General features: G+C 43.7%; 1 protein-coding gene across 9 annotated transcripts in view; it reads right to left on the reverse strand.

The window, feature by feature from the left end:
• Positions 1 to 24,032, reverse strand: part of LOC109528536 (nck-associated protein 5) — a 90,912-nt gene that overhangs the window by 42,798 nt on the left and 24,082 nt on the right. For 5 of the 9 annotated variants that reach the window (XM_019891265.1, XM_019891263.1, XM_019891268.1 and 2 more), the window contains 2 exons: positions 10,639 to 10,702; positions 763 to 896 (listed from right to left, as the gene is read on the reverse strand). In XM_019891265.1, the coding sequence (XP_019746824.1) occupies positions 763 to 896; positions 10,639 to 10,702 (198 nt within the window). Of the gene's footprint in view, positions 1 to 762; positions 897 to 3,097; positions 3,163 to 8,967; positions 9,139 to 10,638; positions 10,703 to 17,673; positions 18,113 to 24,032 lie in introns of those variants that run through there. The other 4 variants (XM_019891269.1, XM_019891272.1, XM_019891266.1 and 1 more) reach the window with 4 other exon arrangements.

Genomic DNA, 24,032 nt, shown 5'->3' on the forward strand with positions numbered 1-24,032 from the left:
CTATTTAAAGGGTGGCACTGTGTGTATCACACATAACATGGACCAGAGGAAGCGAAAGAGCAAGTTATCTCAGGAGATTAGATAAACAATGACAGACAAGCATACTAAGACTTTACATACATACATATTGTATGTAAACGATACAAAACCACCTCCAAGCAGATTGACATTCTTGTAACTCCAGTTGCACATGTTCAGAAATTTAAGATCTACAGGACATTAGCCAACCTCCCTGGACATGGCCGTAGCAGGAAAATTGATGTAAAAGAGCCCAGAATAACCTCCAAAGAAATCAAACATGAACTGCAAGGTCAAGATACATCAGTGTCAGATCGCACCTTCTGTCGTTATTTGAGTCAACCATGGAGGACACCAATTTTGAAAAAAAAAAAAAAAATCAAAAGTTTTTGGGAGAATGTGCTATGGACAGATGAGACAAAATCTGAACTTCTTGGGCAAACTGTCTCTTTAAATATTCCATCCTGCTTCTGCCAGAGTCTGCGGCTGCACAGTGGGATCATTAAAGTCTGAAGCGCTTTTCTAATGAGGAGATAAGCAGCTAATTTGAAGTAAGCTAACGTGAAGACTCCTGCATGACTAGTGAATGTCTATCTGCAAATTATGAGCTTCAGACTGACCGGGAAAAAGAGGTTAGGGAGTCGTTATTTGATCGCTTAACATTTTGTCCTCTTTCTCCGAGCTCAAGCATCATGGAAGATGACAAGGGCAAGTGAACATATTGAGCTTTTGGTGCTCATTCACCTGGAGAATTGCTGCTGCAGGGAGACGATCTGTGCCCGGCCCAGCTCGGATTCCTTCGTCACTTCGCAGAGACGCTTCTCGCTCTCCAGACGCAGCCGTCGCTCTTCCTCTAGCTCATGGATCAGCTTTTCTCGCTGTGGAGGCACAAAAATAAAAACATGTTAGTTGAAAGCATCTTCACATCATGTTCAAAAACAACTTTACAAAGAAACAAGCACTAACAGTAGTTTCAGGGTCTTTCTTTGAAGCTTTCACAATCTTTCTTTTATCAACTGCCGCTGTTTTCATTCATCTACCCATTCAGCACCCCTTTAAACCTTTAAGGCTTTCAAAATGGTGGCACAATGTTTTTGAATTGGCTGATATTCACATTTCAGTGTCTACAGCAAAAAGAAAATCATTGGAGGTGAGTGTGTATTCTCAGAAGAAGACCCATCGATAATTTTAAAAAAACAACAACAACTGGGGTGACATTGAAAGCCTTCGACAGACAGGAAGTTGCACACAAACAAATCTACTCAGATGAAACTATCCTCTTGGGCAAACGTAAAAAATCTGGGACGAAAGTAAATAATGATGACATTTAATACCAAGTTGTTGCTACTTCAGGCAGTTGCATTGCTCCCTTCAAAGAAAGTTAACAAAAAAAAAAATGTCAAACCACATCAGAGCTTCAATCTTTCACTGTTGTGGAGCCTTTGCACTCTTCTTGAGTTGGAAACGTGTAGCCTCATTGGACTTGATATTGACGGAAGCGCCCAAAGGGCTGAAAAAGACTTGTTACATACATGAAGTGAGCTTTGTGTCATCTTAACCAGTTTTATCAGTCTCTTTCTCACTCAAGACGAGTCTGAAATTAAATCTTTGTTCATGCTTTAATTGGATTCTTCTGTCTGGATGGCTTCAGCTATCTGTTGCCCAATGCGCACCATCCTCAAAATGTACTTCAAAGTCGAATTAGTTCAGCTTTGTGCTGGGAACATCGACACTACTGGCTTTCTTTGCTTAACAAGCACTATCCATCAGCTAAAAAATGGCTCAAGGCTGGAAAGAGATGCTCACATGAAAATGTAAAATGTTAATCACAAAACTAGTTACACTGAAGGAAAATATCGAGTAATGTTCTTAATGTCCTAATTACATTAATTATAAAGGCACCAGTTACCAATAGCTGGTTGGGGACGTTATGTAAAATTTTGAGCTGAAAGTTTGTAACAGAGCAACAACCAGAGATGCCATGATGAATGGTAGAAGGCACTGAAAATACACACGTTCACTGTTCACAACATAAGGTACACTTACAAGGTGAGATGCCAACCAAAACAACATATTGGACACACAAAGAAAGATTTGTTGGTTCCCTTGCATTATAACAACAAGTAGTTTAATAAATACTAACTTTCGGAAAATCAATTTATGAAAATGAAGCATTGCTTTATTTTTGTGGTCTGACAGATTTAGAAGATTGGTCAGATTTGAGCAGTTTGCAGACAAGCATGAGGGGGACCTCTAGTGGTAGAAACATGGAGACGCACGTACAGTGCATATTGACACATCTATCTCATGTTTTGGTTCTTATTTCATTGAGCAAGATGCCTTGTAAGAAATTAAAATCAGCACATTGAAATTCAATCAAATTTTGCCTGTAACCATACCAGACCAATAAACAACCAAATAACACTCATGCTGTATAACATAAAACGTTCCGCACACAAAAGCACATTTTGTTCATTTCAGTCAATTAGGGTGCAAATACTAAAACCCAAGACATCATTAAAACTAGCGCGGGGTCTTGCCGTAGTTTTAAATTGGTGGCTACTACAGTGTGTGAGGCACCTCTTTACACGGCATAAGGTTCCCTCTGTAATGGCTGCTATAAATCCAGCCGGAAAAAAAGTGCACCGCCCCACCCCCAATCGAGAAGCGAAAGCTCCACACCTGGACCCATAACAAACCTCCTACTTGACTTCGTTATAAAAGAGGACGACCTCCTTGCAAACGTGCAAGTGAGCAGGAGGTCTGCATATGCAATTTGAATGACAAAGCTCCTAATCACACAAAAAGACGAACGACTATTCATCGTGCGGTAATGTGCGCAGTATTGTTGCACGCTCCACAAGCAACAGTAGCTTTGTTATTTCGGGTTGCCCGCATGGCCCAGCAAAAGTCCCAAGTGTAAAGAACCAAGCTCAGCTCTAGTGACAGACTCGAGTCAAGAATTTCAATAACAAGGCAGGATTTACTGTCTCATTCCAGTAAAAGCCTTTGATAGTTTTAGTTCAATCTCTAATTTCAGTAGTTTAACCAGGCAGGAGGCTGTTAAATCCAACATTACCATATCTTTATGTGGCCAGAAATCCACAGCAATATATCAGACTGACTCTGAAATGTTTAATGCCTACGCCGCCTCCGTAGCCTTTATTCATCAACATGTTCTTTAATGGCACGCATAAGAACATTTGCTTCTGTTAAATCAACGACCGCCACAAAAATGATTCATCCACGTCTGCCATTCGTTGATGAGACGTATATGTGTAATATCTGCTTTGGCCTGTAGAGCTCGCCATTTTGCAAAGGTAGCAGGGGCTCCATCAAATCTGCCGCCAAACATCACTGGTTAGAAAAAAAGACATCAAAAGGGAAAAAGGAGAAGTAATTTGTAAAATGGCCCCGGGATGGCTTTTTATCTACTGAGCAATATACCGTAGTTTCAATAAACCCAGATTGGGTCTTTGAGGATAAAATTTGACCTCCATCACAGAGGAGGCAGATTTCATTTCCTGGATGATAAAAATGCATCGGTCTTGGGATGTATCAATTTATCATTGTGAACATGCAACGCTCATAATGCAAGAGAACATGGATTAGCGGGACGTATAGAGACCATGCTTGTTATGTAGTCTTCCATTTGATTAGCTGAAAGCGAGATCCAGCAATGCTTCTGAAATTGCTCTGCATTAGAAGGTAATGGTGCCCATACAAGCTGAATTACGACATCACCCCTCCCCCTTACATTCTACCCCCCACCTTACATCCCAGTGCCTTCAAAGATCCATGCATGGCTGTAAATTCATTAGAGACCTCAGTCTCTGCTTGTAGTTCCGATTCCCATTTAGGAAAAGCTACATCAGCATTATCAGCTCAAGTGCATGAGCCTGCTCAGACAGCACATCAATTGATGTCCATCTGCAAGCGTACATCCTCACGCAGCATGCGGCTACAATTTTGGGGCAGCTCAATAATCTCTTCATTACGCAGACCCCCACGCCTTCACCCCCTCATTCAGATTCTAATCAAAGGGCCGGGAGCGGGTCTCTGGCTCATTGCTAAAGCAAACATCAGGGACACAATACAACATAAAGGTTCTTAGTTCATTAATAAAACATGCCAGTGGGTTACGTGTGTGTGCATGTGTGCTCATCAGCAGCACTGAATTCAAATGGAGAGGTACAACAAGGAGGATTTTGGCTGCTTTGCTGGCACATAGAATCGATTTGAACTAATGCAAACCATCGTATCATGGTTTGATTTGGCAGAAAATGTCATTTGTTTTAGTTGATTACTTTAAGAACATTGGTAGACAGTCGCGACTCATAGGCATTGGATATGCCATTCTATTGTTTTACATCTTAGCAAAGAGCTACATTCTTTTTGGCAACTTTTTTTTTCATTCATTATTTTGCTTCTGTTTGGGTTTCAGGTCAGAAGGTGAATATGGGACAAAAGTTAAAAATTCCAGCTTTTCTTTCATTATATTTAGATGTGTTAAACAACTCGAGACAGAGCACCTTTTGTTGGTAGCAAGCACTTTTCAAGTCAGCAAAAATAGTGGAACCGGCCGGCACTATTAACTTAAAGTCGCTAACATTTAATATTTGGTGGCATAAAACTTGCTTGATTAAAAACTCTCTTGGCAATGTTAATAATTCTCAACTCTCAAAATGTCAAAGAGGCACTCGTGCATTTGCAGTAATGTAAAACTGCAACGCATCATACGTATCAGCCATCCCTAAAAAATTAGCAAGATGAGGACGAATTAGACAGAGCCATGGGTGGGATGTACATGACAACCGCAATAACAAAACAGATGCTATTCCTTAATTCATGTCTAGATGTGGATTTTTGTCAAGGCCTAATTTGGACAGACCTCCCCTAAACTAAAGCTAGCTGATTTAGCCAATAGTACGAGCATAAAATGCACCAAATAGACCTGGAGGGGAAGAATAATTGTGAACACATTATAAAAATGCCACAAAGTAAGTTTCACGATGAGTTGAAACCGCAATGTGGACTTTCCGGGAATTATGTCAAATAACAACTTGTGTCTCAGGGGCATTGATTTCATTATCATATACAGCCACCCCAATACACTCACCAGAAATATTCTACATCACACCAGTAGCAATTCACCATTGCCAGGGGAGAATCATCTTCCAACCCCAGCCACACACTGTGGATCATTTCCCGTCAGTGCCGTGGTTGAGAGGGATGGCGTGCAGCTTCGATTTGTCACCTGCCTGTCAGCGCTCATTCACTGTTCAAGGAGGAGATGAGCTGAGCCTAGCGCTTGCCCCTGCACGTGGATGATAAGCTCCATGTGCAAAAGCAGCACCGGAGTCCAACGAAGCCCCAAACAGAAAGGCTACACTGTCACACATTCAGGCACCGGCTGTCAGAAAGACTTGAAGTCCTTTCAGGTGTTTCTTTATCGGCTCCGCAAAAGACCTTCAACCTTAAATGTGCTGTCGGTGTGGTTTCGTGATAAACGTATGGTCATTAATCATGGTGTCATGGTGCTCACCTAATTAGCACAAACTCCACAGGATTGGTTGGTTACATTATGCCTTACTACCTCAAACGTTGAAAATAAACTCCTGTTGGCGCTCTGTTCTCCAAATTTTGTGTATTTACAATTTTTACAATTCAAAAAAGAATTCTGTGAAAAAAAAGTAAGGAACAACCAAGCTTGTGGATGCCTGAAACAACTGCCTTTGACTCTACAAATCAAACTGAACAAAGGGCCTGAGTTGGAATACACACTACAGCTCTGCTCGCCACCCCAGTACGACACTGATAAACACAAAATAATCGAACTCCTCCAGTGACGTTTGATATTCAGGAGGGTTTGCCATTTGGCAAACAATTACCTGTGCGGACCCAAAATGTCTTATGAAAAGTGATGAATAAAGCATTCTTTGATTTAATTGAATTGTTTTTGTTGTAGTCTTACTTCACATTTTTGCTTTTTTGCTTTTTTTGTTTTTTACCCACAGGTACAGATGACGACTGACAGAACCCTTTCTACGATGGAACTTTCCTGTACGACTGAGAATTTTTGTTGTAGTCTTACTTCACATGCCTAAAAACCCTTCAAATGCGTAACGCTCTCCTCTCGCTTCTGATGTAAATGGACTAGTCCGTCATCTTACAGCACTGAAAACACTGACAAACTGAAAACACACTCTAATTGCCCCACGGGGATAAATAAAGTTTTCTGAATCTGAATCTGAATCTGAAAAAAATATTCTGTTGAATTTAGTCAATTTTATTTCGTCAAGTGGTTGAAGTAAATTCAACATAACCGAATACACGGTAGCAATTAGCAGAACAAACGTGATGGTGCTTTCTGTCGAAATGAAAGTATCACTATCCCGGTGACACGGAGAAGGCGAGAGGAAAATAAAAGTCATCAAATGCTTTTCAGGCTTTTTTGTGCTGACACCGAACATGCTCGAACATATGCATCATATCCAGTATCAGTCAAAAGTTTGAACACGCCTTTATTTCCAAGGCGTGTGCATGTGTACTCAGACTTTTGACTGCAAGAATTTCATGATGTTCATTTCAACATGTTCCTTCTATGTGCTACAAATTAAGAATCTTGCTAGTTGACATTACACCCCCCAGGCTATAATAGCTAAAATGTCTTTTCCTGCAGCTATTTTTTTCTCACTTTCACACTCCTCTTAAAGTCTTTTATTGTGCATATTTAGTCAAGCACGGGCCCAAGCATCAAGCCAAACCTTGACAGCAGCACCTCTGTCTGTCTTTTTGGCTCACGTATCAGTGAGCATTCATGTACAGACCTCAAAGAAAAATAAAGCTCCCGAAGTTGAGATGGTTTATTTTCACATGTTGTTTATACAGCCGTTTCCAGTGGCCATAATCTTAGCTAACAGTCCAAATGCCTTTTTTTTTTTTTTTTTTTTTAATAGGGAGCCCCACCCCCTGGGCAGTGCATGTAACGCTCTTTTTATGAGTCTGCATGTGGACGTGCGTTTTGAGCCTGACAGGAAACCCCGCATCCTGCCCCCTCCCCAAATGGACTGAGATTGTGGCTTTAAACAACCGTGGCACTGCCCAGCGCCACGCCTATGGGAAGAATTCCAGAAGAAAGAGGTGATGAGCCTGTTAATGAGCAATTCCACTCAGAACAGATGAGGCTTTTGGAAGTCGAAACCACAGAACCAAACATGAACTGTCAAATGATCCTGTTTTTCTTGTTGAAATTGGAAATTTCCATGTCCAGACTGTGACGATATTCCATCTGAACTAATAACAAACCCCTCGGGTGTGACGATGAAGTTCGCACCAGCAAATTGTTCAATAGGCTTCAAGTGATTCTCCGCAAAGATCCTGAATTAGTAGCGTTGTAAGGTGCTGCAGTCAGGAATTGTGTTTCTCAACAAGAGCTCAAATTAAAACACAACACACTGAAAAGTGTTTTGTTTAATGCCGCTTTGGTTATGTTACTGTGCACGAGAGACCTGTGGCTTGCACCAGCCTGCATGATGTGCCGCTAATGATGCAGTGCCCCTGCACAGACATGCAGCTAGACGGCTACTTTCTGCCTGGGATCTGGTTCCTTTTTGAAGAGAAGTATCACATGTCCTTTACTGGTTAATCTCTTGTATTTAGCAAAGGAAAATTGTTTGGGGAGGGAGGGGGGAAGGGTGGGGGGTCATGGGCAAGCGTGGAAGTGGGCATCTGCACAAGTCGCTGCTGGTTTCCACTTTTCACCAACTGGCAGCATTCTGACAGTTATTATCTCGTCCATGCAGCTTTTTTTCCTTTCTAGTGAGAAGCCGAGATGCCTCCCAGGAATGCCAGAAAGAGACAGAAAGGGAGTGCGAGGGGACTCCGACTGGGATAATCCCAATTTCAAATGGAGTTTAGTGATACCCCCCGACCAGCTCCTGTCTCAGACAGATAACTCATCCCCCTCTCGCCACCGAATGTGCGCGCCTACAATACACACACACACACACACACACACACACAAAGCCGAGATGCCTCCCAGGAATGCCAGAAAGAGACAGAAAGGGAGTGCGAGGGGACTCCGACTGGGATAATCCCAATTTCAAATGGAGTTTAGTGATACCCCCCGACCAGCTCCTGTCTCAGACAGATAACTCATCCCCCTCTCGCCACCGAATGTGCGCGCCTACAATACACACACACACACACACACACACACACACACACACACACACACACACTTCTCCAAAGACATAATTAGCACATTGTGTCCTCGCTAGAGTGGGAGCTGCTCCTTCGTAGCCAATGAGATGGTTTCCTTGGTGGATGTGCTGAAGTAAAAGCAGGAAAGACCTAGCATGAACTTTGCTCATGACGCTAACAGCTGTGCAGCCATATATAAGTTGGACGCGTACACACGAGCGGCGTGACATTGTGGAGGGGGGTCAAATGGGTAAGAGAAGGGCGTAAGTGTGGGAAGACGACTCGGTGTGACTCTGCTGGCGTCTGTGGTGTCCTTCTTTTACAACATAATTTATGTGTACGTTCACATGCTGGCTTGAACCGCAACGGCAGCAACAGTAAGCTAAAGTGCCTTTGAAGAACAGTAGCTGAAATTCTGACCTCCTTGACCAAGAGATGAGGCAAAAAGAAGAAGGGGAAAAAAAGAAATTTTGCTTTCATGTCACAGCACATCTGAGGAAGGCTGTGGTTGAGGTTATTAGCTAAATTCGACAGAATCGCATGGTTTGCGGTTTGACCTTGTGACGTCCCCATATGCGCAAGGAAGCCTCGCCTAGCAGTCGGATGTCTGCCTGTAGTCCTTTTTCGGATCATTTAATTTCAGTAATTGTCTCTTACAAAAACCTTTCAATGAGCTGGCAGCATGTGACTGACTCATGAGTGCGTGTGCAAAGTTTGCAGACAAGCCACTCCAGGGTACTTTACCATTGTTCCCTCACTCTTGCTCCGCGCAACTTCCCTCTGCAGGCGGGCCACGGCCAGTTTTTCCCTGTACAAAAAAAAGAGAAGAATGGGGAAAATAAGCAGTGTGACATGATTACCAATCCTCCCAAAAAGTCTTCGGCTTTCCTCATGAAACATTCAGAAGTCAGTTGATTTCAATTATTTAGGTCAACATGGATCATTAGAGACAGCAGTCGACTACGCAGTCAGCTCAAACACACTGTGAGGAGATTTGGTGTATTTGAACAAATCAACAACCCTTCAAATTTGTCAAGAACAAAATACTGCCTGTCCTTTACTGGTTAATCTCTTGTATTTAGCAAAGGAAAATTGTTTGGGGAGGGAGGGGGGAAGGGTGGGGGGTCATGGGCAAGACTGGAAGTGCAACTGTGACACGGTGACTCATGACAACTAGATGTATAACCTCGCACTTCAGTCGGATTTGGCCATGTTCCATAACTGGCAGATAATGCAACATAAATTCCCCCACTTTGACATAGTTAATAAAAAGCAACACAATCACATGCTCAAGAAAGCCTCTTTAAAAATATTGGTTTCTTTATATTCAGAGGTCATGCCAGAGCTGCTGTGTGGCCTTTAAGTCCGTGAGTCGGAATTAATGTGATTCACTGACCGTATGCAAGACTATGATAAGAAACTGAGGTGCTGTTACAAAGTTGGAATCTGGCAAGTCTTTCTCGTGAGAGTGCGCGCCTACAATACACACACACACACACACACACACACACACACACACACACACACACACACACACACACACTTCTCCAAAGACATAATTAGCATTTTGTGTCCTCGCTAGAGTGGGAGCTGCTCCTTCGTAGCCAATGAGATGTTTTCCTTGGTGGAGGTCTGCGAGGTTAGTGTTACAGGAGACAGTGACACAGATTCTGCACAAAGAATTGCAGTGTGTGCACATCCAGGATAAAGCGAGTGCACGTACATTGTGAGGAATCCGTAGCTGTGACAGGGCTATAAATTGAGACGGATAAGAAACCATTTTACATATTTACTTTGTGCTGAAGTAAAAGCAGGAAAGACCTAGCATGAACTTTGCTCATGACGCTAACAGCTGTGCAGCCATATATAAGTTGGACGCGTACACACGAGCGGCGTGACATTGTGGAGGGGTCAAATGGAGGTAAGAGAAGGGCGTAAGTGTGGGAAGACGACTCGGTGTGACTCTGCTGGCGTCTGTGGTCATCTTCTTTTACAACATAATTTATGTGTACGTTCACATGCTGGCTTGAACCGCAACGGCAGCAACAGTAAGCTAAAGTGCCTTTGAAGAACAGTAGCTGAAATTCTGACCTCCTTGACCAAGAGATGAGGCAAAAAGAAGAAGGGGAAAAAAAGAAATTTTGCTTTCATGTCACAGCACATCTGAGGAAGGCTGTAGTTGAGGTTATTAGCTAAATTCGACAGAATCGCATGGTTTGCGGTTTGACCTTGTGACGTCCCCATATGCGCAAGGAAGCCTCGCCTAGCAGTCGGATGTCTGCCTGTAGTCCTTTTTCGGATCATTTAATTTCAGTAATTGTCTCTTACAAAAACCTTTCAATGAGCTGGCAGCATGTGACTGACTCATGAGTGCGTGTGCAAAGTTTGCAGACAAGCCACTCCAGGGTACTTTACCATTGTTCCCTCACTCTTGCTCCGCGCAACTTCCCTCTGCAGGCGGGCCACGGCCAGTTTTTCCCTGTACAAAAAAAAGAGAAGAATGGGGAAAATAAGCAGTGTGACATGATTACCAATCCTCCCAAAAAGTCTTCGGCTTTCCTCATGAAACATTCAGAAGTCAGTTGATTTCAATTATTTAGGTCAACATGGATCATTAGAGACAGCAGTCGACTACGCAGTCAGCTCAAACACACTGTGAGGAGATTTGGTGTATTTGAACAAATCAACAACCCTTCAAATTTGTCAAGAACAAAATACTGCCGAAAGATGAAACACAGAGTGGGGCATTGCCATGCCAATCTCTCCTTCCCTTTTAAACCTCCAACACGTGAACAAGCCTGAACAAAGAAATGGAGTGTGTGGGTTCAAGCCGTCCCCCACGTGAGGCCTTTCCAGATTGTTAATGGAATCAAATCATGGAACACGCACACGAGCAATAAAGCGTTATGCTTTATGGCCTCTCGTGAAAGCTAAACTGCATCCAGGTTCTGAAACAGCTCAGTCATCAATCCGATTGGTCGACCTAGTTACAAAAAAAAAAGAAATAAAATAAAATGTTGACAAAAAGCCTTCCTCAAGTGAATACTCTTACAAGGACAATGTTAAGTCAAATGAGCCACCTCCACCCCAAAAAACCTGGACACCTTGCCAATTTTTAACATGAGATCAGCGTTTAGAAGCCACCCGCTCACCTGTTCAGGCAGACACACCTGGTGATTAAGAATCTTGCGGCTTGGTTGAATGGTCCGTCTGGACTGAAACTGTGGCGCTCCCTTTAATGACACCAAATGTATTCTAGCAAAGGCGGCATTGTGAAACCAGCAGTGAGGTGGTGGCTAATTATTTTTTTCTTCAATAATGATTCGGTAAAGATGCATCAAATGGAAAATGTTCTTCTATAAATCTTTAAAAAATAAACAGTTCTTAAAGGTTAAAATACATTGTACATAAAAGCTAAATGAACTGTACTTTAAAATGTATTGGGCTGATTAATTATATTATTATTACATGATAATAAGCTGTATTTTATTGTATTTGTTTTCTATTCATCATGTGAGCATCATAATGGAAATGGTGCATACACCCTCATGAAAGTAGTCTGACCAGTTTCAAAATGCTTTCCGGATACAGTTCACTTGTTCCGCCACCTTGATGTGTTTGGGTGCGGGATGTCATTTCAACAGTCTTGCAGTTTTTGTTTTGTTTCAGTCTTTCCTCACACAGGCCTGTTCTACCAGCTGATTCCACCCTGGGAAGAGCAGCAACACGCCTCAAACATTTGGATTTTAAACTAAGAATGCTTCCTTTGACACGTGACTGGCGCTGATGAGGAATTCGCAAAGCACAAATCCAGTTGACAATCAAAGTCAAATAGTTTTTTCAAATAGCTCACATTTATGACTATAGGCTACACTTCAGGACAAATTTAAGATCACAGCTCCCCATCTTTGAATGGGTTGGCAACTTCATCATTTTTATCATGATGATTTGTAACTCCAACTGCAACCAGCCAATCACAGCATAGGCTTATTGGACTTTGAAGTGTTCTGAAGGAGGTTTGCAAATGTTCATATCGCTGTCATCCCTGTTTGAGGAGAGCTAAGACCACATGCATGAATTGGTTTAATCTCAGTGCAGAAAGAGACTGCCAGATTAAACATCTCATGACGTTCTGAGCATTTTACACAATGCTGGAGTAGATCATTGTGATTGATTGTAGGCGCAATACAGTTTAAAATAGAGAATAACTCCTAGAAGTTTTCCCGATATTTTCACAGACTTTGCCAGTGACCTAAACGTGTCAGTCTGAGCCACAAGGGCACACGGGGATGCACAAATGTTTGCACGTTGGGCAGCGCCGTCATGCATTTATGTATTAGTGTCTGTGTTCCTGCTGGGTTAAGAGCTCTGACATGCACGCAATGCTGTGGCCCACATCGAGGTGCAGCTGACACACTGGCTGTGGTTCAGCATTTGTCATTCCCATCCTTAATCGGCCGTCCACTGTTTATGTAACTGTCAGATCCGATCCAAAATCCCCTCGTGTGAGCCAGCGAGCCGACGGTGGCAGCTCTTGCAGTATTAAAATCCATTTGTCTCACATTTGCTGAAAACTTGGCTCTTCCTTTATCAATTATAGTTGGGATAACATGGTTGTAACACAATCTGAGCACACAATCCCATGATGTCTAACAGTTTCCAGGAGCTGAGCACAGACAGCATAAAGTAGGGAAACACGCTCATCTGTTAAAGGTCTGAGGGCCAGGGCTCACACATCTGTGAGCGCTCAACCGGTCCTGGTGAATCAGGCTGGTTGAAAGCATAGTGATGGAGCCTCACCCACAGCTGGAGACCTCCTGTTTCCCGATGCAGACGTTGAGTGTGCTGGACGGCGGCGGAGAAACAAACAGGAGCCACATGTCAGCAGCGTACACACTCATACGGCTGGCAGGAGGGGCCTGATAAAGCCTTACCTCACAGTAGCAGACCATCAATTATTGACATGGTGAAATGTGATGAGCTGGTGCACACAAAGAACCTCCTCATGCTAGCTGTGAATGTATTTAGCCTGCACAGTAGCACGTTCTGTATCATCTGCGGGCCATTGGCGAACCCACTAGCAAAGTAGATCATGCGCTTGAGTTCATGTCGGGCTGCGTGGAGTCACACCGTGACTCGATCATCAGCTTCAAGGGAGCTCAGAATTGTTTACAGTTTTAAGATAAGATAACCTTTATTTGTCCCACACTGGGGAAATTTGCAGTCTACAGCAGCAAAATTGCGGGGTAGAAAAAAAAATCTCACTGTGATAAAAATGGGTGCTTTCTTGACACTGGCTCCATAGATGTAATGACTCTGTACAAAAAAAAGCAAACTTCAAACAATTTTTCGACCAAGCGGTACAATTCGCTTCAGCTCACTAAGGCACAGATTTCAATGAATCCTGATCGCTTTGACCTCCTATGTCAAAATTTGGTAAATGTTTTCCACGTTTGGTAAATGTTTTCACACTGATCAGTCCATATGTGTGGGCGTTAGTTGTTTTACAATTTTTTGACCAATCTAAAGAGTTGCAAATAGCTTGCTCTCTGTATAACGGCAGTCTGTAAACCGAAAAAATGCACACACATGCACAAAAACGATATACCATATCACATTAAATTGAATCATACTCAGTGTTTAACTGATAAATTCGGAGAAATGTTCGTTTTGTGGATGTTTCTTATGCTACCCTTGCCAATTATCTGTAACATCAAAGAATCTCATGTGCTTGTTTAGAAGGCAGACAAGGGAATGTCGCTGTCCACACCCAGATTGGATCTAACAGAAATAGCAACTTCTGCCAACATCTCGAGCAGCACAAGCCAGAGGCAGGCGTTTCTCCAAGACTTCTCCTGATCTACAAGGAATGCGCTCGTCAAGCATGGCTTACGCCTGCCTCACTGTCGATGCCCAACCCCCCCCCCCCCCCCCCCCCCCCCCCCCGGACTCCCCGCAAATGTTTTCTCACATTGATGCAGGGCCTGACCTTGACTGTTTCCATGTCATTGACGCATTCCTGATCAGATGGAATGAAATGTTGTGAATGAGTAGATTCTCATCCGTCTGACTCACCGGACCCAAGGAGGGAATTAGGATGCCAAGGCACAGTCTGAGGATAGAATCTCCAAATGTCAAATAAGGCCATGAAGTGAAATTGAGCAATGAAGAGATGAGTTGAAAAATGATTAAAGATTTCAAAAACTTGAAACTAGCTTCCAGACACACCTCGTGACACAGAGCATTCCTTGTCTTTGAGCTCGAGTAATTATCATGTGCGTGTTTCATCTTTTCTGATGATAATTATCTTACGTGTGTCACACACTTGCCTCTGGGCTATTTCATCTTAGCAAGCCCAGGCTACTGCTGGCCAGCTGAGGCAGAGTTTAAGGGTAGAAAAACTGCATGGTGCGTAATCGCTGTTCAAACAGAGGATATCTTCAAAATACATTTAATGAGTTTGCCCTGTCAAAAATATAGCCACCAGGGAAGCGTTGTTAAAAAGTGTTATTTATTAGCTTGCCTGACTTGAAACTTGACAGGAAGTTGAATGAGCAAGCAACGATCTCTCAGCGCTGCCGTCTACTCACAAACCTGTCTGAAACCTTCGGCAACATGCCCGTTTTGTCGGCTGATTTGCACTTTGCAGTCGGACAAAGCCAAGCTTTAATTCGAGGGAACGTTGACAGTATACGCTCACTACAACACTATACATTGTGTGCACTGTATTTCACACTTCCCATGCATTGTTCTACATTACTGGCTGTCCTGGCTTGACGCAACTGGGCAGCGCAGACTCCAATTTACTGGAATGTTCTGCTGATTCATGGAGACCAAGCGGCGGCGATAGGATGTTTTACGCCGGGTGTCAATGCATCGTTTTCCAAGCGTCCATCAAACAGTAGCCCATTATAGTAGTGGACAAATGGCTTCACATACAGTAGGAACATGTTTAAACAAGGGCACTCGAGCCAAGGGTCTACTATCTAGACCCTCTCAGGAGGGTAAATTGGCATAACAGCCTCACATTAGACTTCTGGCATGCCGGCAGTGAAGTCATCCTTGGGCTTTTACTTGCAAGAATTCACTCTAGGCAAAGACAAAAAGCAAATGGCTAAAATGTTTAAACAGGGCAGAAGAGGTGTTTGGGAAAAGAACAGCAATGTGAGCTTCTCCAGCTGTGCCGACACCTCCAGCAGCTGGACGCTAGCCTGCATGTTTTTGCCACTATTACCTGCTGATTTATAGCCCAGATAGTGCAGGGCTAAAATTTGTTGACATTCCCTGCCATTGTACAGCGCTATTTAAGATCCCTCATTTTTCAGCAACTCTCTCCCATAAACATGTCACCGTGACAACTTCAGAAATGTGAAACTATTAGCTCAGATCATTGGTGGCTTTGTTCCAAAAGCTTGCACGATACATGTGATTGTGTGTCAGCGCCTTAGCACTGTGAAGAAGGATGGAGCCATATCATCTCGCTCTAGGCAGGAATACAGGATGACCATGTGACCGAAATGAACCCATTTTAGGAGCTAAAACACTGCAAGGCACCATCATGAGATTTATCAACAATAGAGGTTTGTGTTGCAAACCAGGCTGTTAACATGCACACCTTGGTGCGCTCACGTGGATCCAGCCTCATAATTCAGAGACCACAAAAATGCTCGCAAGCTGGACAAAGACATGTCTTAAGGCAAGCGCATTTCTGTACGCGATAGGCCATTGAATGCAAGCAAATCGAAGCCTTTTATTGTTCATATTTTGTATGTGTTTGTGTGTGCCCCATCAAATTCAATGCACCTTTCTGGCCAAGCTAAACCAGCAAGAACCACATCTGATTTTTAGTAACCTTCAGTATGCCTTGCTGGACATGGGAATCATGTGGGGAAAATCGTCTGGAAGAAGGACACCCCCACTTCCAAAGCCTTGGCTATCAAAGAGGGGGGAACACTTCCATGCTGAGGCCCACTCGACTAGCCATTAAACAGGGGGAACATTCCTCAATAATTTACTTTGACCCGAGCCCAACACGCTAGCTGGGGGTCAATGAATACAGAGAGCTACATGCAGGCAGGGAAGTCGGGGCAGCGTGCAAGGAAGGTTGGGGGTTAGGTTGTAAAATTGAATGTTGAGGACTGAATGTTAACGACGCGAAAAGGAAACGCAAAAGTGGTCAGTGGGATCTTCACGCTGATGTGTCCACTCACCAAGCATGGATTCAAGGTATTTATTCTCCAAATAGCCCCAGTGCTCATGCTCTAAATCCCACATCACTCAACTGTTTCTAACAAGGTGACTTTTTAGCTGTGCAAAGAATAGCATGAGTAAAAATCTATGTGTCAGGGAGAAATGCTTGTAGCATGGCCACAACGGAAAGAATTACAGTTTGCATTTAACCAGATCAAATCCCTTCACTTGCCAATCCTCTTAACCAGTAATCCCCAGGTAGGTTTCACATGGAGGCAGACTCAAACTGCCCAGCGTGGCAACACATCTGGCTTGGTCACAAGTTGACATATTACCCATCTCCCACTTTAAAAGAACAAATGGAAATTGGCCATGCATGCAAACAAAGCACTGTACATGTTGCGCTGCTGTCCAAAGTCCTCTGCCAAAACAATGAATTATCATCTCCTCTTGATGGGTAGCATTCAAGCAATGACTTCATGGAAGAATCTATGTTTTGCTGTCAAAGTTGAACGGCGCTGATTCCCATTGCAGGAAAAACTTTTTTCTTTTTTTTTCTGGCATTTTGTCAAAACCAACAAGAGTGATAGTTCCCCTTCTCTCCCATGCTTGGCTATCATCTTCTCGGGTGGTTCTGTTTTTAGAGATAACAAAATAAGCTAAGATATCCATTTATAGTACAGAAGGGCTTGAGCAACCACATGCATGCCTGTGTTCTTTAAATATGGCTGACCCTCTCACTGACTTTGACCTATTGTAGCATAACTTTGGAAGAACCAAAATCAGAAGCGAAAGACGGTACACAGCGATACCATATTGTCAGAATCGAAATTGACATTTTCATTGCAACTGCAATAGCAGTAAATGCACGGCGGGTCTCGCGGGCCACCGAAAAAAATCTTAATCAGCTTGAGAGAGTGAGAAGGGACAAAAGCGGAGGCGGGCAACATTCCTGTGTATATAAATCCCCCCGCAACGCTATAGTCTATGTGACAGTGATCCATTTCCTTCTGCGATCAGTCCCAGTCAACATGGTAAATGCCAGATTCTGTTGCCACAAGCAACACGGGACGCAATTCTCGCGGTGCACTTTCCCTCCTAACTGGTTTGTCCAACTTACTGTCCAAGATTGTTACTTGCACATGAATATTGGGGGCTTATTATATTCAGTATACGGGATATGTATTTATTTACTGTATGTGGTATGCTGCAAATATTCATGTGGACCACAAGCATCAAAACATGGAAACTAGGTCTTACCCTGGTGCAGATGCAGCATTCTGGGGCAGTCAGAGGACACTCATGGTAATCCACCAGCACGTTTGCCTCCTCTGCAACTGGCACCCGCTGATCCCCGCAGATGATAAAGTTGACATCCACAACTCGTCACAGCTCCCCCCACTTACAGACTGGACTGAACCCCAGCCCACTCCCTGCCTCCGTGCCCCCTCGTAGTACTCTGTCTCGCTCCTCTTTCGGTCTGCCAACATGCATCAACCCACCTCCTGAGTCCCGACTCTGCTTTCCTATCCTCTCTCTACATGCGTTCTGCCTCACAGCTGTGATCTCTTTCACATCAACACACAGCACTGTGAGCCTTCCCCCTGCCTGCCCCGCCCCCGGGCATTATCCCATTTCCAAAGTACATCTCCGCTTCTGCCTCTCCCTCAGACCTTGTCTCTCCTCCGAGCAGGACAGTGAACATGCGTTCACTGCTGCATCTCTGAAGCAGGAGGAGTCCCCAAGTGGGGATTTGCATAGAGTAGGAGGTGGATTTTTTTGCTTTTTATTCGTTGCCTGGGGATGGTGGATGGGTGGGTGGTGGGGCGGGGAAACAAGCAAGCTGGCTCCTGTATATGATTCTTGAAGAATTGCTACATAGGACTGCCAGGAACCTTATTACCTTTAACATTTCGAACAAGCAGCAAGTAAAGGCAACATGTGGAGTACCTGTATGCAAATCATACCAACATTTTTGAACTACAAACTGAATGGTTGTCCATTGTGTCACGTCGCAAGAATGGGTGTTGTACAAGAAACACTGAGTGGAGTAAAGCAAAGCTGACGGTGTCAAGCAGTGGGGAAGGTGAAAAGCAGAGTGGGAATGAAGGTCTGTTCAGTCTGAGCTCCCACCCATCTGCTGCAATCATAATCAGTCCCAGCTGAATGACTGTGACAAACTGCAGCCTCAACCGGCCCTGTGAGCAAGAACCGAGAGAGATGGGATGCAGGGGGAGGAAGAGGATGAGGAAAAAGAGGGGTGGGGGGGTGCACCCTCTTTTGTCTGCCTCCCATTGGGACCAGTATGAAGGGAGACGAGCGTGGGATGGGAGAAAGGGGGAATTAAAAGGGTCCCGTTGACAGAAGCGGACAGTTAAAGAGGGAGAAGAAAGGGACCGGTCTGACTCGGAGTCGAGACCATCACTGCCACTTGGCCCCACATTCACTGTCACTAATGCGCTGAAAGAACAATGACACCAACCATGTGAGGTAATTAGCCTGCAGGAGTAGGGTGGGGGTAGGGGAGAGAAGGTGCATGAAGAATTAGGAAAGATGCTCCACATTGTTTGGAGCCCGCTGTCTCATTCATCATCATAAAAATCAGAAAGATTCATGATGGCTGGTGATGATGAGAGTTATGCAGCGAGATAATCGTGTTTAACATAAGCACAGCTGTCTCGCAGGCAAATCTGAATATGGAGCCAGAGCCATTTGATTCTCAGAGCAGGTGGCTGCCAATTAAATGCCATTGTCCCATTTGGGTAAAAAAGACAAATGCTCGACTGAGTCAGCATTAACACGTACGTGTGTGTGTAATCAAAATATATCGAAGGCAGTGTTCCATGCTAATTAGATCAGCAGTAAGCGGCCATTGACTGAGCGATGGTTTTCTTTTCGCTGTGCACCAACATCACGCACGCCCCCTGCTACTCAATTTAGGAAATTGATTGTTTAGTTGAACTTTCAACAAACTACTGTATTTTGTTCCAAGTTTAAATATAATGAGTGTCTCTCCTGTACATGTCCCATATCAGTGCATCAAAATGGTTCTGCTGTGGTCACTATGGAATCGTTAGCTGCACTGTTAGAGGTGCAAGTGAAATATTCCTCTGTTTGGAAACACTTGGCTGCCCATTCAGCCAGCCTGGCTCCAGTGGTGGCTCATGTACACATACAGTAGACACACAAAGGCTAGGTTAGCATTCCACAGGGAGCCTGCGGGCGAACGGAAGGAGACAGGACAGTGCTGAGACAGTCGCTGGAGGGCCAGCAGATCGATATGGGTAAGAGTGACGGGCTGTTGGAATGTGAGTGCAGCGAAGCACGACCTTGTTCAAAGAATGGTCATTTTAAAATTGGGTCTTCTGGTACAAAACCAGATTGCATGTTGCCTTGCGGTGTTGAGACACATTTTCGCATACCAGTATGGTTTGTTTCAGTTTGTTTCAGTGTACATTTTTATGCGTACCCATTGAAAAGGCTAAATAAAATATTTGACTTGCACTGGCTACATTTCAGCCGTCTTTTGTAACTTTATGGCCGACAAGACTTTTTTGTCACAATGTTTGCACTGTCAGACTACCAAATAAAAATCATGTCTTGGACTGGGCAAGGTGTCCAGTCGCGTGCTTACGTCAGGATTCAGTCCATCGGCGCAGGTCTATCAGGGAGGCGGGACAAACAGCTGTCAAAGTCTTGTCACCAGAGTCAATATGTGTACTGTATATGCGTTGTTTCTATGTGTACACCATGTCCAGTCTCTCATCATAAGCAGGAGGGCACTGTCATCGGATTGGTCAATGCCAAAGAACCAGTCGCCCATGTCACAAAAACAAACGTCTTTGGAAAGTTTCTTTGGGAAGGGGAAAAGACCCAGCCAGGAGACAGAAGAAGAGCTTACGACTTTCAAGAAAAAGAAGGCTACATTTAATAGACAGTATCAGGATTTCCTACTTAAAATACGGATTTATCTCAACGGGAGATTCCCACACACCAAGCCCACGCTGCATCATATGCAGCGATGGTGAGTCATATTTTTCATGCACTTTGTGTTTGCGGTCTATCGTATTTTGAAGGCACGTTTAAACGTTACCATAGCGACCACAGAGCGTTGCGGCCAGATCAGACGTTCCCCGTGTCATGATGCGTGTTTGTTATTATGTTTCGAAAATACCACAGTTTTCATGCAGGTCATATCATATTATTTTGTTGTATTTATCCGTCACACCTTAAAGGCCGGTCCCTAAAAATATTGTCCGACATTAAACCGGTCCGTGGGGAAAAAAAAGGTTGGGGACCCCTGATTTAATGTATTGTCAAAATTACCGTGGTCACGTGACGATCTTTTGGGCTCACTGAAGCAAGACCAATGAAGTGCCACAGAGAATGAAATAGTCAGCGGATGTGCTGCATGTAATGAAATTCAAGTAGGGTTACACTTCTTCTTTGTCTGCTGCCTGGTGCTAAATGATCTAGGGCCTGGTGGTTGGAGACCCATGTGAGGGATCATTAATATACTGGTAGTTCAGCATACATACTGTATGTGCATGCATTATGTGGCGATCAGTGGACTCGGCACAGCCATCAGCCACACGTTCTCTTTGTGAGATTAATCCACTGTTTTTTCATCACAGATGAGTAACCAGAGGCAGACGGGGGACGCCAACATGCGTCACTGGAGTTCAGTCATTCGACCAGTGCCTTCCACTGTTTAGGTGTGCATTCCAAGACAGACATTTATCAAACCAGAAGTAACTTTTTTTTTTTTTGCTGAGAAGCCACTTAGCAATGTTTAATAATTTCTGGATGAATTCTAAACGTCAAGGGTAAGCATGCATGGTTTGCTCTGAGCATATTTAAGTGTCAACATGGCGGTTCTTTCATTTCCTGCAGCAATACGAGCAAAGGAAATTCCAGAATGCAGACAGAGAGCTTGTTTGTTTACCCAACAGAGACCCACTCAGATCCACGAATATCCAGATAGATGCAAATCACAAGACGGTCATGCTGAACCCATGAGTGTCTACGTTTGAAATTGTACGTGGTGAGACGAGTGTGTAATGGGACAAAATCGTGACTGCACCCCAGACATTTGGAATTAAGCATGGGTGGGTGGGGTAGGCTGTGTGTGGTGCAATGCAAGTCTGAGGAGACATCATAGGGACAGACTCATTTCCTCCCTGAGCACAGGAAATGCTGAAAGTATTCCATGAGCAGAATTAACTCTGATTGAGTTCATCTGTAATTAGTCTTGGATGTTTCCAGTGTGACTACAATTACAACATCAACAGTAAATCCACAAATGTCAGCGCTAGATGTGATCTGTTATTTGCAAAATATCCTGATACATCAAAAACTGAAGTGAATCATCCGACAAGCCCACGTAGGATTGTTTTGGATTTTACATATTTTCCCGCCATCCTGTTTCCTCTGGGACAAAGGGATGTTTTCAAAAGACCTCCAAAGCTGTAGGTAAGTATCATGGAAATGACCTCCTATCAGCCTAAACCACACAACCACTACATGATAATAAAAACCACACCGCCTCGATGGGTCTTCATCTTTACACTGAGGATGTTTTGATTCGGAAGCACAGGCACTGGTCCAAATAACATCACGCTATCATGAGCACCAAAGGGGGACATTGCACACTCTCCTGGTACTGTACTGATAAACCAAATTTCATTACACAGTAGGGAAGAGCTCAAACCGCACACTTTGAAGCAACATTCATTTACATACCTGTGTTTCTCAAGTCCAACGAAAGAAGGTAAATATGTGCTGAGAAAAACAACCAACGAAAAAAACAGCTTAGCTTTGTGCTTAACCTTGACCGTGTCACAAGCTGAGGAAGCGTAGACAGGCATTACCATGATACTGCTTTAGTACAGTAACTCTCATTTGCTCAACCTTGACGGAGCAAAGGTAAAAGGCCTCATTAAACTTCTTGATTAACCTCTCACCAGCTCTATAAAAAGCAATGCATGCATTTAGGCAGAGAGAAGCGGAGCACGTCACAATCCTTGAGCTAAAGGTATATGAAACAACATGATTCAAACACGCGCTAACATTCCAGCAGTACTTGAAGCTTCTGACAAAAAAAAAAAAATTGCAGATTTAATTATCGTCTAACTCTGAAGGTTATTTGAAGCATTTTTTACACTGCAAAATGACATGAAATGGGTGGATTAGGCAAATCATCCACTTCAGGGGTTGGACATATACACATATATTTTTGAAGTGTGATCTCTTTGCATCTTAGTATGATTAAATAAGTTCCTTCAACCGGTCAATTCATCAAATTAGAGCTGTATAAAGCACAGCTTTGGCCCAAGTAAGACGACAGATCTTACCCGCCTCCATATCGACAGAACAGGCCTCACTACGTAGTTGGAGGAAGGATTAGACTCTTTCATCGTGGCCAGACCGCCGCCAGCGCACAGGCGTCTTGCCAGCCTGATATGCCTTGTCTTAACATCAGTGAGGTCCTTCTGAGCTGTTTCCCAGCTCGGAGCTCCTGCTATGTTGACCATGCGCGCTGTTCAAGGACATATTCTTCAAATGGCGTCCCCCGACCAGCTACATTCAAAGTCATTCTCTGAAGTGTTTTTTAACTTAACGAAGAGGTGGCTGAAAACAGCAACAAATTACTGTATGTTATTCATTGCCAAGAATTTCTTAGATTAGCAGACATCTGATCCAACCTCCACTTTCTATCTAGCTTGCCTGAGAGGAGCTACTGCTCTATGAACATGACAAATGGTTATTGATCAGCATTACTAATGCTCTTTCAGCTCGGGTTTCCTCCCTGCCCTCCAAAAGTTGTGCGAGTTGTGAGGCACGCCATCTGCACCAAAAGGCAGTTGCCTCTCTTGTTCAACTGCTTCTGTAAACACGAGCTCAGCACAAGAGTGGGAAAATTGCTCGTGTAAAAAAAGTGCTTTAATCCACATGGAGCATTACATTGAAGCTTGTCTCAGAGATCACTCAGGATCAATTACCTTGACCCTGCACAAAGCATGAATGTGTTGGTTCCAAACACATTTTATTCTCGTGTAATGAACATTCTTTGTCGAGAAAGTAAATACAAAAAACAAACAATGGGTCAAAATGGACAAATCCAGTGTGTCACCATCTGATGTTGACACTCTAATGTGGAGCTCTCTCTTGTCTCTTCAGAAATGTCCATATATTCAGTAGACAAGTGCTGGCAGCAGTGGTCCGGCTGTGCATCGATTTCAGATGCTGAGAACGCTACAGATGTTTCTGACGCGTGATGAATAAACAAGTTGTCGCTCATTATTTTTCATGAGAATATCATAACCTCTTGCTTGAATCTGTGATTATAAATAATCAAATACAGAATAATCATTAAAAAGAAGTCATAATTGTCCAATCTGTGTAGTCCACCAGTGTGAAAGTACCCAATAATATGGTACAATGAATGACATGAATGCACCAGGTCACTGGGTCATGAGGTAGAGGACGGAGGAATGTAAGGGCCTGATGGATTGATGGGCCCCATTGAGGTCCACAGGGATATGTCTACTACCCTACGAGCCTAAGGAGGGGAATTTTTTTTTTTTTTCACTAGTGTGCAATGTTGTAAAAGCCTTGTA

This window comes from Hippocampus comes, unplaced genomic scaffold (assembly GCF_001891065.2).
Source record: "Hippocampus comes isolate QL1 unplaced genomic scaffold, H_comes_QL1_v1.1 scaffold174, whole genome shotgun sequence".
Lineage (NCBI taxonomy): Eukaryota > Metazoa > Chordata > Actinopteri > Syngnathiformes > Syngnathidae > Hippocampus > Hippocampus comes.